Source organism: Colossoma macropomum, unplaced genomic scaffold (genome assembly GCF_904425465.1).
Source record: "Colossoma macropomum unplaced genomic scaffold, Colossoma_macropomum, whole genome shotgun sequence".
Classification (NCBI taxonomy): Eukaryota; Metazoa; Chordata; class Actinopteri; order Characiformes; family Serrasalmidae; genus Colossoma; species Colossoma macropomum.
In genome coordinates, this window is record NW_023494788.1 from 7,854,408 (window position 1) to 7,871,037 (window position 16,630).

A 16,630-nucleotide genomic window follows, 5' to 3' on the forward strand; every position below is an offset into this window, starting at 1 on the left:
GACGCAGCTGTATAATGTCGCCCTCTAGCGGAACATTGATACGTTGCATTTAAGTCCCCTTTTTCCCAAATAGATGGACAGATACATACAAGAGTTAAAAGCTCACCACCAAGCTCTTTTGTCCAAAACCCGTTTGCAGTAGAAAAAAGGAAATATATAGGTACCTTTGTTCATTTTTAGTGAAATACATCCTTCTACTTTCTAAAATTAAAGGAAAGTTCTGGGCAAGTGATCGGAAAAACCGTTTTAGCTCCATTTACTCCCATTCATTCAGGACGCGCTCGCGGGCGCCCTCTGCTGTTTAGCAGTCCTATTTTTGATATAACGGGGGCCGGGGGACAGGAAGTGGCCAGGCTCCTCATAAACCTGATCTGGACTGGGCTCCTGTACAAGTTCTCTGGTGGTGTGCCGGTTTGGACGCAGCTGTATAATGTCGCCCTCTAGCGGAATATTGATGCGTTGCATTTAAGTCCCCTTTTTCCCAAGAGATGGACAGATACATACAAGACTTCGAAATCCGAGCTCACTACCAAAATCGTTTGTCGAGTTTATCTACCATTTGTCTTTAGGTCTTAAAATCTACAACAGATTATTCAGTAACTACTATAAAGGGCCCGTATCTGTTTTTTTATTATTATTATTATTATTATTATTATTCTATTTTTCTCCTGGTGTCCACTTATAACATCTGTGAGGTTTTATGCAACAATAAACAGGCGTAGTTCATTTTTCCGACCGTTCCCAAACTCTTTTTATTCCTTAGAATTAAACAGGCCGTTTTTGTTACTGTGCTTTTGAGATTGATATATGTAAATAATCTCTGTTCTGATTGGCTGCCCTGTGTTGCGTCTCATTCAAAAAATAGTCCAGGCTGAAACACTCCTTATAACTTCAGCGTGAATGTGAGGAGCTCAACTGGTGCAGGCAAATATGTGTAAGTGTGCTGTTTTTTGTGACATAACAAAACAAATTAATTCAAAACAGCTGTTTTTCCAGCTTATTTCTGTATATAGACTGGAATGTGAACGGTACTTTTTGAAACATTGTTTACAAGTATTTTAAACATGTAATAAAAAAATCGCTTTTCTGTAATATAGGCCCTTGAAATCGGACAAGCTTTAAACAGCGCATATCCAATATTTAATGAGTTTAATGAAAATTCAGTTTTCCATGATATTTCATTTGAAGTGGTGTTTAGTCGCCCTCCAGCGGAACATCAAAGCATTGCAGCGGAGTCCCCTTTTCCTACATTCGTCCCATGATGCATTGCGTCTCCAACGGCTTCAGTCATTCAAGCAGCGCAGCCCAGTGTGTGAGAGAGTGAGTGTATATGAGTGTGTTTTGCTGATAGGCCACTTGGGTTCTGGAGCCTGTGTCCTGCACCGGACCGGACCGAACCCGAGACCGGTCGTGAGAACGAGTCGAAGCCGCATTTCCAACTCATGCTTCGGATAGCTGTGGCCTGTGAGGGGAAGCAGACGTTTGGGCGCCAGAAGCGGTGCAGTCGGCGAGCCGCTAAGACGGATATCCAACGCGAGCAGCTGTGAAAAACAAAAATAAACAAAGTTGATGGATTTGGAGCCTGGCCGGAACGATCTGGGAGCGATGGGAGAATCTCTGCAGCCGGCCACGCCGAGCCGCCACGAGAAGAGCCTCGGATTATTAACCACCAAGTTTGTCACTCTACTACAGGAGGCGAAGGATGGAGTGCTGGATCTCAAAGCCGTAAGCATGACACACAGGCAGAATCTCAAATGGCTTCCTGCTCCCTGCGTAGTGCTCTGCACGGGTGATGAAATAACGACCTCAGCTTCGAAATAGTGCGTTATATGTAAGAAAAACAAACCATATGGGGCTTCCGAATGCACTTGCAGGGCTTTGTTGGGCGTAGAAGCAACAATTTCATGACCTAGGTAGTGCACTATGTAGGGAGTAGGGAGCAATTTGGGATTCAGCCACTGTTAGCGCGCCGCTGGCTAGCTAGCTTAACTGCTTATCGTCCGCATTCACTATCAACGTCCCTACTTACGCCGTATCTAACTTATCTTTAAAAACATGTACTTTTCCCCCCACATACACAGCTTTTTTTCTTCTAATGTAACTCGTTCGCTTTACAGTCATATGTTAAGTAAGCTAGCTAGCTAAAAGTGTTGAGAAGTTTTCTCTGAAGAGTCGGCCTTAGTTTGACGGCACTTGCAGCAAGCAAGGCGACCGAAAACAGGCAGTCAGCTGCTCGCTTTAACCTTAGCCAGGTAACAGGTTGCCAAGTTTCGCCAGTCATTATAAAAACTCATCTTAAGTCATTCGTGTCTAAGGGATTTCAGACTATTCAGTTGAAGGCGGTGGTGTCTGTGACTAAACAATAGCTTTCAAAACAAGCACGTGTTGGAAGGGTTGTGATCGAGACTGATGGCCAGTGTGGCTTTTGGAGATAAATAGTCAGACGGACAGATAAAAAACGGTCCAAAAGTCTAAGCCCACTCGCAAGAACTGCGTTTATTTCATATCTTCTTAAAAGCGAATACAAATTCTTTTGTCGAGTTGCTTCTCAATCAAGATTATATCATTATTTAGTAATACTTGCTGAAAGTCAGAATTTTGTATGTCTATCTTTTGTCTTAAAGGGGAATTACACCGATTTTTCAACCATTTGAGACGTAAACAAAGCCATTCAGAGTGGTTTGATGTGAAATGGTTCATTGTAGAGAAACTCAGTGACTCAGATTTCTTTACAGTGGTGCTGATAGGAACCAGGGGTCACAATGTCTTCAACATAAACACCAGTAAACCTACAGGTGTTTTCTGAGTTTTTGTATGCAATATTGATAATGGGTAAAATAGAGGTGAATCTAGGAACGGATAGCATTACTGAAGACCACTTTGGCTAATAATAACACCCTACATGTATCTGCCCACCATGAATGGATTTTAAAGGTACATTGTTGCTCAAAAGTTTATCTCAGATCTATTAGCAAACAATGTGTTCGACATCAGGCAGTATATTCATAACCATTTCATGTAATAACTTTTTTGTAATGTAGCTTTTAGAGGCATTAAACTCTTCACACGTCTGGTTCCTGTCACCACCACTGTGAACCTTTCTGGCTCTGTAAGTTTCTCTAGGACAGAGCATTTGTTATCAAACCACTCTGAATGACTTTGTTTACATCTTAACAATTGACTTAAGGAGAAATTTAGAAAAATCAGTGGAACTGCCCTTCAACCTTTTAAACCTTAAGATGTGTTATCCAGTAACTACTTTAAATTATTCTGAAACTACTATGAAACTACTTAATGTGTTAGTTATGATAGTGAGTAACTGAAGTGCAGATTCTTAAGGGTTTAAAGGGTTAATCACAGTTGGAGCCAGTGTGATTTTGTCATGATAATAGATAGATAGACACTTAAGAGTCCAAACATCCACTATTAAGACCTGCTTTATCTCAAAAGTCGTGAAAAAAAATACATTTTTTTGCCACAGTATATTTCACAAACAACATTACATAATTTTTCTCTGTTTGCTGAGAGTCTGAATGTCCCAGTATAGAGTGCCTTAAAGGAAAGCTCCACCATTTTTTTTTTCCAAAATTCCTGCATAATGCAATAGTTGAGTTGTAAACCAAGTCATTCAGAGTGGTTTGATGTGAAATGGTTTATTGTAGAGAAACTTACTGACTCAGATTTCTTTACAGGGGTGCTGATAGGAGCCAGGGGTCACAATGTCTTCAACAGAAAAATTGCAATTTTATTTACTATCCAGAAGATAGTAGATAGATCTGGAAAAAAAAAGTTTTCTTGGGGGACCATTTTGCCTCACAACACCTCTCTGCCATTAGAGTTTTTTTTAAAAATGCATTTTAGGCCAGAGCTTTCTCAAAATGATGGTAAAACAATGTTTCAGGCATCAGGCAGCATATTCATAATCATTTCATGCCATATCTTTCTATAAGGGAGTTTTTAGAGACAAAGTTCTCAGATGTCTGATTCCTATCACCACCACTGTGATGTGACCCACATCAGACCTCTCTGAATGACTTTGTCAATATCGTAATCATAACCATTTAATTATGCAGAATTTTTTTTCAAAAAATCGGTATAATTCGCCCTTGATTCCAGCTCGACATTAATTCTAGAAGTTTCTGCAGATTTGGAGAATCCATATTATATTTAGAGCCCAGAGAGAGACTAGACATCAGTTATATGTTTACCTTTTCAAACAAGCTCAGTGATGTTCAATAGGACTGACAAAATGAATTTCTTCTTGCAGGTCTTGGGGGTGCGCTGAGATGTTTGGACCCAGCTGTAGACAGTGTGGTCTTCATCAGTCATCAAAAGAAATGACACCTTTATAGCAGCAAACAAAATCTGTGCACATCACATAAACAAAAAGAAGATTAAATGATTTGCATGTCACTTATGCATCTTTTGGAACTGTTCTTTTACACTACAGCCCTGTGCTTTTATTAGATTACGTAGGTCCACTTTAAGAGAAATTTGAGCGTCCCTCTCTGTGCTCTAAATATAATATAGATTCTCTAAATCTGTTCTAATTCACCTCCACTTGTTGCAGGAGGCCATGATCTTTGTTTTCCTATCTTTCTGTTTGCGTCTGCTGTTTAAAGTTTCTCTGAAGTTAAACCCGTTTAGACAAGAGATGTACAATATTTCAGAATTGTATCAGTGCTTAAAAAAAATCTGCGCCAGGCTCCTAATTTAATTTGACTAATAGTTCAAATTGATATTTGTTTTGTTCCAGAACATTTAGGCGATGCCGGGTTACCACGCTGAAATGTCTCAGTTGTATTCATTTTACTGCATCTGTAACACTCTACAGCATTCTGTTTATTCTTGATTCAAAGATTAATCAAATCTAGTGGGGAAAGTTTATTGAATTGGTCTCTTTTCCTTTGGACTGGAAAGGAAAACCTTCATTTTTGTTTTCTCTCTTTCTTCCAGGCTGCTGATACGCTGGCCGTACGGCAGAAGCGGCGGATCTACGACATCACTAATGTTCTAGAAGGCATCGGACTGATAGAGAAGAAATCAAAGAACAGCATTCAGTGGAAGTGAGTCAGGCTTGTACACTTAAGCATTCAGACATTCCTTGTAAAATTGAAGGAAGGAGTGAAGACAAAAAGGCATTTTTGAATTAGACAGCCTGTCTTCCCTGTGTAAGTGTTCCCTTTTGTCGCTGACGTTGTCTGTCTGTGTGTGTAGAGGTGTAGGTCCTGGCTGTAACACACGAGAGATTGCTGATAAATTAATAGATCTGAAGCTGGAGTTGGAGGATCTGGACAGAAGGGAACATGAGCTGGACCAGCAGAGGGTCTGGGTTCAGCAGAGCATCAAAAACGTGACCGATGACTCACAGAACAGTCCATATCCTTTGCTTACAATCATTTGTTATACTTGTAATTTGTCATACTTTGCTTCAATAACTTATCGACTTTATGATTAATGCTGCTCAAGGGCCAAAGCTCAGGCTGCTGTTCATTCTTATGTGCAAGAGTGACAAGCTCTCCAATAAATCCATTGATTAATTGGCTTACATCTTACACCTTTTAAAAATGCGCTGTTGTTGTCTTAAGGTGCTTTTGCACATACCTTGTTTGGTGCAGCCCCATCAGACTTTCTCTTCTTTTTTGAAGATGGCTGGGAGGCGCAATTGGATGATGGTATGTTGCACGATATCACAAGCCTACTTGGGTCCGCAGCAAACAACTGAACTGTGGATCTCAGGTCTTGGTCTGCTTCTGGGTAAACGCTGGTTCAGTTTCGTGCTGGTGGGAACCCATTTTTATAATGGTGGGCACCAAACAAGAAAACTCAACATCAGAGCATGCTTTTCTCAGTGCTCATCAGAACTGTACTGTGCACATAATGTGTCTGTTCTAACATTTGACTCTTGACAGAAGCTCGTATCAGTTTTTGCAGTAAAAGCTGATGCTAAAGAGGCAGATGAGCAATAACAATCTATTTCATTTTGTCACATGGACTGCAGAAAATATTTCTGATGGGTTGAATTCAAATTGACGTATAATTAGCCAATCATTTATAAAGAAGTCATTTTGTTAGTGTATTTTTATTACACTGGGTGCCGCATGTAGACGTTAAGCATCTTTAACACAACAAAGTCGATGCGGTAATACATTGTTGTAAAAATATACATAAGTGATATATGTTTTATACTTTAATTGTTGGGTGAAAGTTAAAAAGTAGGTTGTTTAATGCAGGCAAATGTGGAAATAAGAGAGTGCTTGTATCCCTACCAAATTTCTGACTGAACAAAGAAAACTTGTGTATTATTTGGTGCATGTCAGCCATTGAAACCAACCAAATGAAAAGATGCCACAAAAAACAAAGGACTCCGGTGCGGACTTGCACTAAATGTTTAAATGAACTTGTTTTTGCTTTTATTTGTGTGTCCTTAACAACAAATACTCTGGCCTACGTAACGCATCAAGACCTCTGCAATTGCTTTAAAGGTGGGTTTATAAGGTTACATGTGACTTGCAGTTCATTAAAACTATAAATGCAGTAGTTTTACTGGTCCTCCAAGATCTCCAGATGGTCCAGATTTTTGCCTCAACCTAACCTGCGATATGTAGGCATACAGCAGGAGTTGATATGGTTAAAGATGGCCTGCATTATGTTTGTTGGGTCATGCAGTGTTGTGTTGCCCCTCAAACGCACACAGAAAGTCATCTGGATCATCTGTGATTTGTCAGTGTTCACAGCAAACGCAATGAATAGTACTATTTTTTGTGGCTAATTTACACCTTCCGGCTTTGAGATATCAGTATTGCAAAGGCCATAATTGTGACAATGATTAACAAACAATACAGGCCCTGATTGTCTTTTTATAAGTCTGTTCTTACACTCACATCCTCTACTTCTGCCTTTTTGCCACTAGGTGACACTCTGCTAGCAATCCGAGCACCGTCAGGTACCCAGCTGGAAGTGCCGATACCAGAGTCTGTAAGTGCAGTTCCTCTGTTGCTTCTCTGAGGGTAGTCTCCAGTTTCATTTAGCACTGCTGATTACTTGGCTCTCTCAGTGCTGCCCTCGTGCGTCTTGTCCTCAACGGATTTCTGGCTGCATGCGATAAACGGTGGGCGGAGGATTTGCTAAATGTGGTTCAACCTTGCCATGTTTTTGGCATAGATCCACAAAATAGGACTGAAGGCAGGATATGTAGCGTGTAGTGATACGTCAGAAGTGTCAATAAAAGAGCTAAGCTATTTGGATCACGTGTTGCATTGGGATTATTGGTCATGTGAGTCTGGTATTGACTCCTAAACGTACTTTAAATCATCATCCTGTTTGCTGTTTTATAGATTGGAAATGGGCCAAAGAAGTACCAGATCCACTTAAAGAGTTCCTCTGGTCCTATCGAGGTCCTCCTGGTAAACAAGGACCCCTCCAGTGCCTCACCGGTAGTGTTACCCGTTCCTCCTCCAGAGGACATGCTTCAGAGCCTCCCTGCCTCTTCTTCTGCTGCCTCTGGTGCCTCCACCACCAAACCAGCAGACAGCAGTACTGCAGGTGCAGCCCCAGCCAGCCAGAGTCCTGCCAACACAACTACTGCCACTGCTGGACCAGCTACAGGTTTCACACAAATGACATATACACTTAGATAGTGGAACTGATGTGCTATGCCAATTCAGTAGAGGAGTGAATCTTACAATGATTCGATTTGATTATGATTCTTCAGGAAATGATTCAATGAGGGCTGTCCCAAACTCTTAATACTTACTTAATAATTTTAATAGTCAGGCGCTTTGTCTTTTTTAAATAGAACAGCTATGGTTTATCTATGGAACAGATTTATAGGTAGTTTAGTTGAATACATCATATATTTATGCTTGGCGTCCATCACTTTGCCTGAAAGGGCAACAAATTGCATTTCTTTCCCCATAGCAATTAAAAATAAAGGAGCAAAGACGCCTCAGAAATCACTTTTGTGGGCACTATAAATTATTGGATAATAAGAAGAATGTGACTCACTAACGCTACAGAAATAACTCAAAGCTGTATTTAAATGAAAAAGCTAAAATCAAAGGTTGTTTCATATATATTTCACAATATAGTTATGCGAGTTGGCTATTAATTGAGTTGCAACAATGTGATAATAGTCAGCTCACTGTTAATACATCATTGCCTCCTACTGGATATATTTTGAACTACAGTAACAAACACTTAAATTATGGTTAGGTATGAAATGTTTATATGGCTATTTTCAAGGGTGGTTTTAAGAAGGACTATTCAAATACTCATTCGGAAATTCCAACGAGTATTGTAAAATGCCTTTTGGGTCAGCCCTAGATTCAGTGCATCATAAAATCAAAATTTCACCATAATTCTTTGATTCAGTTTGATTATGTTGGTAGGATTAAAATTTGTGACTGGAACAACTGAACAGTAGCGGAATAGGCAAAAAAAGCAACACACCAAGCTTTTTTGTGTTATGATAACTAGAGAATTTTAATTTGGCTACAAAAAATATGTTTACAATAGAGATGAAATGATATTAAAATTTCATATCACAATTATCATGACCAAAATTATCACGATTATCGATATTATCGCGATATTGTTCAAAAGCGTTGAAAAGTAAAATAAATAAATAAATAAATAAATACTGATACACAAACTGAAACTCGTTTCACCAACTTTTTTATTAACACAGATAGAATTGGCAGCAATATGCACTTTTTGTTTGCATAAACATTAAAAAATATAGTCAATACATTTGTAGTATTACTTTTGTATTACTTACAATACTCTGTAAACAAAAGAATAGCAAATGTATTATTATTACTGTTATTACTATTATTATTATTATTACTGTTGTAAATAACAATAATTATTATTATTACCGTTGTAATTATTATTATTATTATTATTAATTACAATAATTAGGGATTTTCCTGCATAGAGAATTAAATCTGGACCAACTCTGAGGTGGGTCTTAATGGAAAATTACTACTTCTAAGAAGTGCTGCACTCGGGGATTTCTGTCCGAACTGCAACTGCAGCATTATTGTGCCGTTGTGGCGCTGAACCCCTAATCAACACACTGCACCAGGAAAAACAGCCAAAATCACAGAGGAATTGCGTGACTGTGCAGACAGCGTAGAACTCACAGTGTGTCTTCACCTGTGGAGCTGCTTCTCTGAAAGCATTTTAAAACTAAAACATAACTTAAAATTAACGCGCATCTGAGCTGCGGCAGAAACACTCCTAAAGTTTAATCTCTGAAACTCTGCTTTTCCTAAAAGCAGCACACAGTGTTTACTCGCGCAAGGTCCCGTCCCAAAGCACACTATCTTCCCTACGTAGTGCACTTTGTGGATCATGAAATAGAAAATCCTTCACCCAAAGAGTGCATGAAATGTTCACAATAACAATATATTAACAATAGGTTACAAATTCCCTATTTAAAACTCAATTGCTTGTTAATGATGATCGTGTTTGTTTGAACAGTAGCGCACTACTGAGTGATTTGAGACGGTGTAATTCTCTTCTCAGACAGTAAACACTGCAAGCGAGAAAGGGGAGCTGTGCAGATTGAACCTCTGCAGCGTCTCGTTCCAGAGCTTGTGTGACTGTTAACTTAGAGCTCATTTTGGAGACTCTGCTCCACAGAAATACGTGTTAAAGGCTTTAGTTTCGATTCACAGTTGATTCACCGATTGTTTTTCTTTTGACGCTTAAAGCTTCATTTTATATTATTAACGAACCATAAGCACAAGTTAAACCACACAGACCATGACATTTCTTCTATTTTGAAGTCCCCACAGACTTCTCCGTTAAAGTTAACCTTGCATTCTCTAAAAAGTAGCGGGTGGTGGTCGCGAAGATGACTCGTAAGGTTTGATGTGTTGCCCCCTTTCGCCGCTATTTTCTTTCGGCCTGTTCTGCAGACAGGGTGGTCATCTTCAATTAACTTTCCTTCTGCATCCTTATAAAACCCAAAACATGACCAAACGTCAGACTTGGTCTTCTTAGAAGGCTGAAATATCTCCGAATCTCTGTCACTACATTCCGCCATGTTGTCCCTTCTCTACCCCTCCCCCTCCCCCTTCCCCTCTACGTACACACAGAGCTGCGTCTGAGAGATGATTCTGCCTTTGTTTGACTCTGTACAGCGAGTTTTTCACAGCGCGGTAATCGACCGCGGTTTTAACGATACTTTAAAGTTCAAACGGTACTACTAACCGTCATTAATTTTACCGCGGTTTACCGTGAAACCGGTAACCGTTTCATCTCTAGTTTACAATCAGTTCAACGATAAATTAGTCCTTTCTAGTCCTCTCTGTTTTATCAAAAAAAGGCAGATTATCGTCTTTTGCACATCACCATCGGGTTACTTGTCCATCACTAATGACATCCGATAACAGTGCCCTATTGCCGAGGCCTACAGCGTATCATATTGTAACTAGCGTGTTAGCTTGGGCCTAACACTAACTTGTGGCTAGAGCATTAGTTCAGAATATAGAAAGCACAACTTTAGTTTCAAGCATTGTACTTTTTTAAATGTTGAATGGACCAAAAAACTGAAAATGGAAACATTAACTTATAGCAAAAATATATAAAATTCAGACACCATTACATCAAATCAAATTCTGTATTTTATGAATTGGCACACAGCTGATAGTAATAGATTTTAATGTTCCAAATCATTGCAGTTATCATTGCTTAGTTCAGAGCTGATTAACCTTTACTACATTCTATATATTCAAATCTAAAAATGTATATTATCATTTATCACAACTTATTGAATTCATCAGAGATCAGTGTGTTTTTTCTTTTCTGATATTCTGTAATTATATCCTGTTATCTTTTCTCTCATTAACAGCATCCAGTAACAACACCTCCGACACGCCGGCCAATCAGACATCCCCTGAGGACAGCCAGCAACTTCAGTCATCTGCCTCACTGGACAGCAGCTCCTCACTTCCTGAATCCTCAGCACTTTTTGAACCAATCAAAACAGACCCTTCAGAATGTAAGTGCATCTGCTTTTTAGGTGAAGCTTTGAGTTACTAAATATATCCAAGCAGGACTGATTTATTTGTTTTCATTATGTACTTCCGTTTTGTAAGTTTAGGTCAGTGGGAACTAAATTCGCTTTAGTAAACATCATTTTGCTGAACTATGCTTGTCAATCTTGTATGCAATCAACTGACTGTCCTTCTAGTATGGCTTACTACTCAACATGACTAATTACTGTTCACTTGTTTGATCATGTTTTTAGTACTGGACTTCCCCAAAGAACTTTCAGAAATGTTTGACCCCACTAAAGGTAAGATGTTCTTATGTAGGCCTCAAATTTGGTACATTAGCAATTTCCTTCTGCCTTTTGCCCACAGCTACAGCTACAGCACACCGGTGGCAATATGTCACAGTATATTATAATGTGAGTTTATCATGAGTGTATTATTATAATTAAACTAGTTTTATTATTGATATTCATCATTAGATACAGGCTTTCCAGCATATCTACAAACCCATTTCCAAAAAAGCTGTAAGGCTGTGCAAAATGTAAACAAAACAGAATGCAATGATGTGCAGATCATTTAAATCTTATATTTAATTGAAAATAGTACAGAGACAACATATCAAAAGTTGAAACTGAGAATGTTTTTGTGTTTTGAAAAACATGCCCATTTTGAATTTGATACAAGGAACGTTATTCAAACAAAGTTGAGAGAGGGGCATGTTTACCACTGTGTTGCATCACCTCTTCTTTTAACAACACTCTTGTGTTTGTGAACTGAGGAGACCAATTGCTGTAGTTTTGAAAGTGAAATGTTTTCCCATTATTGCATTATATAGGATTTCAGCTGTTCAGCAGTTCAGGGTTTCCTTTGTCTTGTACTTTGTTTCATAATACGACAAATGTTTTCCAGGGTGACAGGTCTGGACTGCAGGCAGGCCAATTTAGCACCCAGACTCTTTCACTACCGAGCCATGCTGCTGTAATACAGGCAGAATGTGGTTTGACATTGTCTTGCTGAAATAAACAAGGCCTTCCATGAAAAAGACTGAATGGCAGCATATGTAGCTCCAAAACCTGTATATACTGTTCAGCGTTAAGGGTGCCTTCCCAGATGTGCACATCACCCATGCCATGTGCACTAAGGCCCCCCCATACCATCACAGATGCTGGCTTCTGAACTGTGCACTAATAACAAGCTGGATGGCACCTCTCCACTTTAGCCTGGAGGATGCAGCGTCCATGATTTCCAAAAAGAATTTAAAATTTTGATTCGTCGGACTACAGGACACTTTTCCGCATCGCTTTGGTTCATCTTAAATGAGCTCGGCCCCAGAGAAGGCAGCGTTATGGATCCTGTTTATATATGCATGGGAGAGTTTTTGTTGCCCTGTCCCAACTTTTTTGAAATGTTTTGTTGGCATCAAATTCAAAAACGATATACATTTATTAAAAAACAATAACATTTCTCAGTTTCAAAATTTGATATGTTGTCTTTGTACTATTTTCAATTAAATATAGGGTATAAATGATTTGCAAATCATCGCATTTTGTTATTGTTTACATTTTGCACAGCGTATAAAATAAATATTTGGAAATGGGGTTATAGATTGTCGTTTGTAGGTCAGAGCCAATAAGATTTAGTGAATTCATTATAGTTGAGATTCAGAACGCCACTATCAGGAGATTTTGACACTCATAGAATGCCTTTCAGCCAGTCATGTTGCGAGGTTGGAACAAAGTGTGGTATAATGTAATTAAATAATGACTGATAAATCTTTATGCCTAATATGATTCTGTATTATTGTAAGATTTCTGATGGTTTGGCAAAAAAAAAAAAAAATCTAATTTACATAATTTTTCACTTACTCTAGTCAATGAACCAAGACATGTTTGTGTCCCAATTAATATTCTTTAGTTTAGCTCTAGAGCTACTAGTGTAATGCAGCAAACAAACACGAAATAGTCAATAGTCAGTAGTCACCCAAATTTGTTCTGCTCAAACCACATCCAGATCTTTATGTGGACTAACTTGTGGTTTAGGATACAGTATGACTAAATGTGAACTATAAAAATGGCCAAAACTCTTATAATGGTAAATGTTGTGAATAATGTTAATCTTGAGTTCTCAAACTGAAGATGTATGTTTATAAATAGCAACAACAGAAATCATGAATGTCATCTAGTGTCCAGTCTAGTGTTTACAGTGGCAGTTCCCTGTGTTGTTATACACGGTAAAGATTTGTTCATTCTTATAGCTCACAGTAAGTCATACTGTGTCCTAATCCACACCGACAAGTCTGCACAACCTTAATGAAGACATGGACATGGTTTGAGTAGATTGAGAGAAGTTTTGAATATGCATTTAGGGAAAAGATTTGGGTGATTATTGACTTTTAGTGTTTGTTAGCAACATTAGCCTCATAGCTCCAGTGCTGAACTAAAGAAGCCACATTTGAACACTAAACTAAAACACCAGTGTCTTGGCTGATTTGACAACAAGTGGAAAACTGTAGATTAGATTTTTCACTGAACCATTTCTTTAAGTGCAGATATGATCCAGTTACCCGGTTGAGCTTTTGCTTATTTCACTATTTTATTTGTCTTAACAGAAATCATGAGTACAGATCTGTTGGAAGAGCTCATGTCATCAGAAGGTAAAGCTGGTCATAAAGCAAGTCATCTGTACATAATTTACTACTAGATGTGACGATTCATTGTACCGCAGTTTAAAACCTGCGAAAACTGTACAGCCATTTTTATGATATTAAGATATTTATGTACTAGTTATGTATAACATTTATTTATGAAGTCAATAAAAAAAACATATTTTTGACAATTGGAAGTGCTGGAATTGCAGCCCTTTGGAGTATTATAAGATATTTTGTCTTGATGGAAAATGTCTTGAAATTGTATCTGGTTGAATTTTTTGTTTTCTACTAAAATAGCTTTTAAAAAGTACACTAGGTTTTAATTCCTATGTCTAATATTAATGACTTTTTTGTCCCCAGTTTAAGGACCATGAGCCTTTATGTTTTTTTACTTTGTATCACTACAAGCCTAGTAGCTTTAAGCAGCTTTACTTTCGTGTAACTCCTATGTAGTGTTTTAACTTAAACACCAGTGTTTTAAAGGCTTTAATGCTTCCTTAATGCCTTCAAGGAAAGGCAGTCCAAGCATTGGATCATTTCCTCACCCTCCTTCCTTTCTCTTTCATAGTTTTCTCCCCTCTCCTCCGCCTCTCTCCTCCTCCGGGCGACCATGACTACATCTATAACCTGGATGAGACCGAGGGCCTGTGTGACCTTTTTGATGTTCCCATTGCCAACCTTTGACCTCCAAACATCGGATAAGAGTAGTATACTTATATTAAAAAAACGGAAAAAAAAGAAACCTTTTAAATTCACAGGTTTAAAAAAAAAAGTGTGGCTCTGTTTCAGATCCATGTGTATAAGCTGATTTTCATGTGTATATATAGAAATGTATGTGTTTTTGTTTTGTATACTCCTCACCCAAAGCAGTGATCTACTGAAAAGTGGCACAGAATGTTTCTCTGCCTCGCTCTTCACCTCACAGCTGAAGCTTCACTGAAATCACCCGACCTGTCATTTTAATTCGGGACATCAGAACAACTATACTTTTTAAACTCATTTTAATGCAACGACACATGGAAATCGAGTTCCTCACCCTGTTTGAGCGGAGATCGAGAGTGTTGTTTTTGCTACTTTTGTTTTCAAATACATACACAATGAGAGTTTTGAAATACATTACAGAATCAGAAACTTAAAACACCAGCAGTGGTGAGTGCTTTGAAGAAACACCAGCTCTGTTTCCCACGTATCCTGTCTTCCCGTATCAGTGGAAGTAAGAATTTGTTTATTGAAGTGAGCATAGAGTTGCGTGTAGGTGGCACCTTCATACTGCCTACATGCTGAATATTCATTTCTTTCTGGGACACTGTTGTTTTTCCACTATGCCTTGAGAAGGCGGTGGGGTCCAGCATGGAAAATGTAGCTAAAAGATCCTACTCCATCCACCTGACCACAGAGAGCCAAATCCTTTTATTTTGGAAGCATGAGAGATGCTTTATTGTGCTGAACTTTGCAGAGTAAATGGAGGAATGTAATGTACTTTTTGCTTTAGTTTTACAAGCAAAAGTGCAGTGTTGGCAGTCCTTCGTGTTCAAGAATTTCACCAGTTTTTCAAAATTTTTGTATAATTCAGTGGTTGAGATGTAAACAAAGTCATTCAGGGTGGTGTAATGTGAAATGGTTCACTGTAGAGAAACTTACTGACTCAGATTTCTTTACAGTGGTGGTGATAAAAACCAGGGGTCATGATGTCTACAACGCAAATATAGCCATTTTATTTATTATCCAAAACCACCAGTGAACCTACACATCATCTGAGCTTTGATATGTTGATGATTGTAAAATAATGAGAAATCTGAAGTACGTTTTCATTATGGACTATTTTGCCTGAGGCCTTCCATGTTTCCTTCCACCATGTATGTAAATGAGGTTTAAGCCAAAACCTCTCAAAACTATCATAAAAACAATGACATAAGGCAGGATAGTCATGAACATTTAATGATAAAATTATGCAAAAAGCTCTGTAAAAAATGGTGGAATTCCTCTTTAAACTATATACAAGCAAGTGTGTATGTTCCTTTTTCGTGACTGAACTGCACAGCCACTTAAAACAGTTTAACACAACATGATCGTAGAGGTCTGCAGTCTAATGAAAATTACTAGGAACTAAACCTTTTTAATGGTCTAATGTTCTCTGGACTTAGACGTCCTTCAAAATATACTTCAACTAACTTAAGTTATTAATTCTGACTGAAGCTGAAAAGTAGAGGTGTCTCAGCTCAGATCAACTGTCCCTTTGAATGAGCTTAACCCTTTCTCCTTGTGTTTATCACCTACAATTTAGGCCTTCCACCTATGAAGCATTTACATGTATGTATATGTATTTTTGCTAAGCATAGCTAAAATGATTTTGTATTGTTTGTATATGAGTATGAGTGTATAAAGAAGGAAATGTGTTGGGGTGAGTTGATTCAGTACATGAATGCCGAGAGAAATCCGGTACCGGTTCCACAGCTGAAATGTGTCATCTATGTGTAGATACGGATTATGACTGTTGGTTCGAACATAACCTCTCCTGTTTTAACATGTATTGCCCTCTTGTTCTCTGATTATTACTGTCAGCTAAAGGATATTTTTATGGTTGTACACATTAAGCATTTTACTGTTTATTTTTGTATTGGGTAGGTAGACAGCTGGTCTTAGCAAGCACAGAAAGGAGCTTTTTATATCAAACTTATCATCTCAACACCGCACTTTACGAACAGTATGATCACTTTGGTTGCTTCCATTCCCTTCAGTTGGATGGAGCGCTCACTTCAGGTCCAGGGAAAATTGAAAAACTTTCAATCTTCTGTCTCAATGCCATGTACCGAGGTCGTTTGTTACAGACCAATTAGTAACTTACCAGAATGACTGTCTCTGAGAGAAATAAATACCGATTTTGTAATGCTGGTGCCCTTTGTTGATTCAGTCGACTTGGATTTCATGGTTTTGCTTCTTCTTCAGTGTCATCAGCCTGTTCTGTAGCAGGGTTCAA

At 38.4% G+C, this 16,630-nt stretch overlaps 1 protein-coding gene across 1 annotated transcript; it reads left to right on the plus strand.

Moving 5' to 3' along the window:
- Positions 1-1,287: 1,287 nt before the first annotated feature.
- On the plus strand, positions 1,288-14,392 carry e2f4 (E2F transcription factor 4). Its single transcript, XM_036568221.1, has 10 exons — positions 1,288-1,725; positions 4,957-5,066; positions 5,218-5,379; positions 6,442-6,485; positions 6,914-6,978; positions 7,338-7,608; positions 10,862-11,011; positions 11,261-11,308; positions 13,615-13,659; positions 14,222-14,392. Exons 1-10 carry the CDS (start codon positions 1,570-1,572, stop codon positions 14,335-14,337), a joined length of 1,167 nt encoding a protein of 388 aa, XP_036424114.1. The 5' UTR covers positions 1,288-1,569; the 3' UTR covers positions 14,338-14,392.
- The last annotated feature ends 2,238 nt before the right edge of the window (positions 14,393-16,630 follow it).

Coding starts and splice junctions, on each gene's coding strand:
- e2f4 (XM_036568221.1), top strand. CDS start 1,570: ATGGATTTGGAGCCTGGCCGGAACGATCTGGGAGCGATGGGAGAATCT. Junction 1,726..4,956: donor GAGTGCTGGATCTCAAAGCC/GTAAGCATGACA, acceptor TCTTTCTTCCAG/GCTGCTGATACGCTGGCCGT. Junction 5,067..5,217: donor AAGAACAGCATTCAGTGGAA/GTGAGTCAGGCT, acceptor CTGTGTGTGTAG/AGGTGTAGGTCCTGGCTGTA.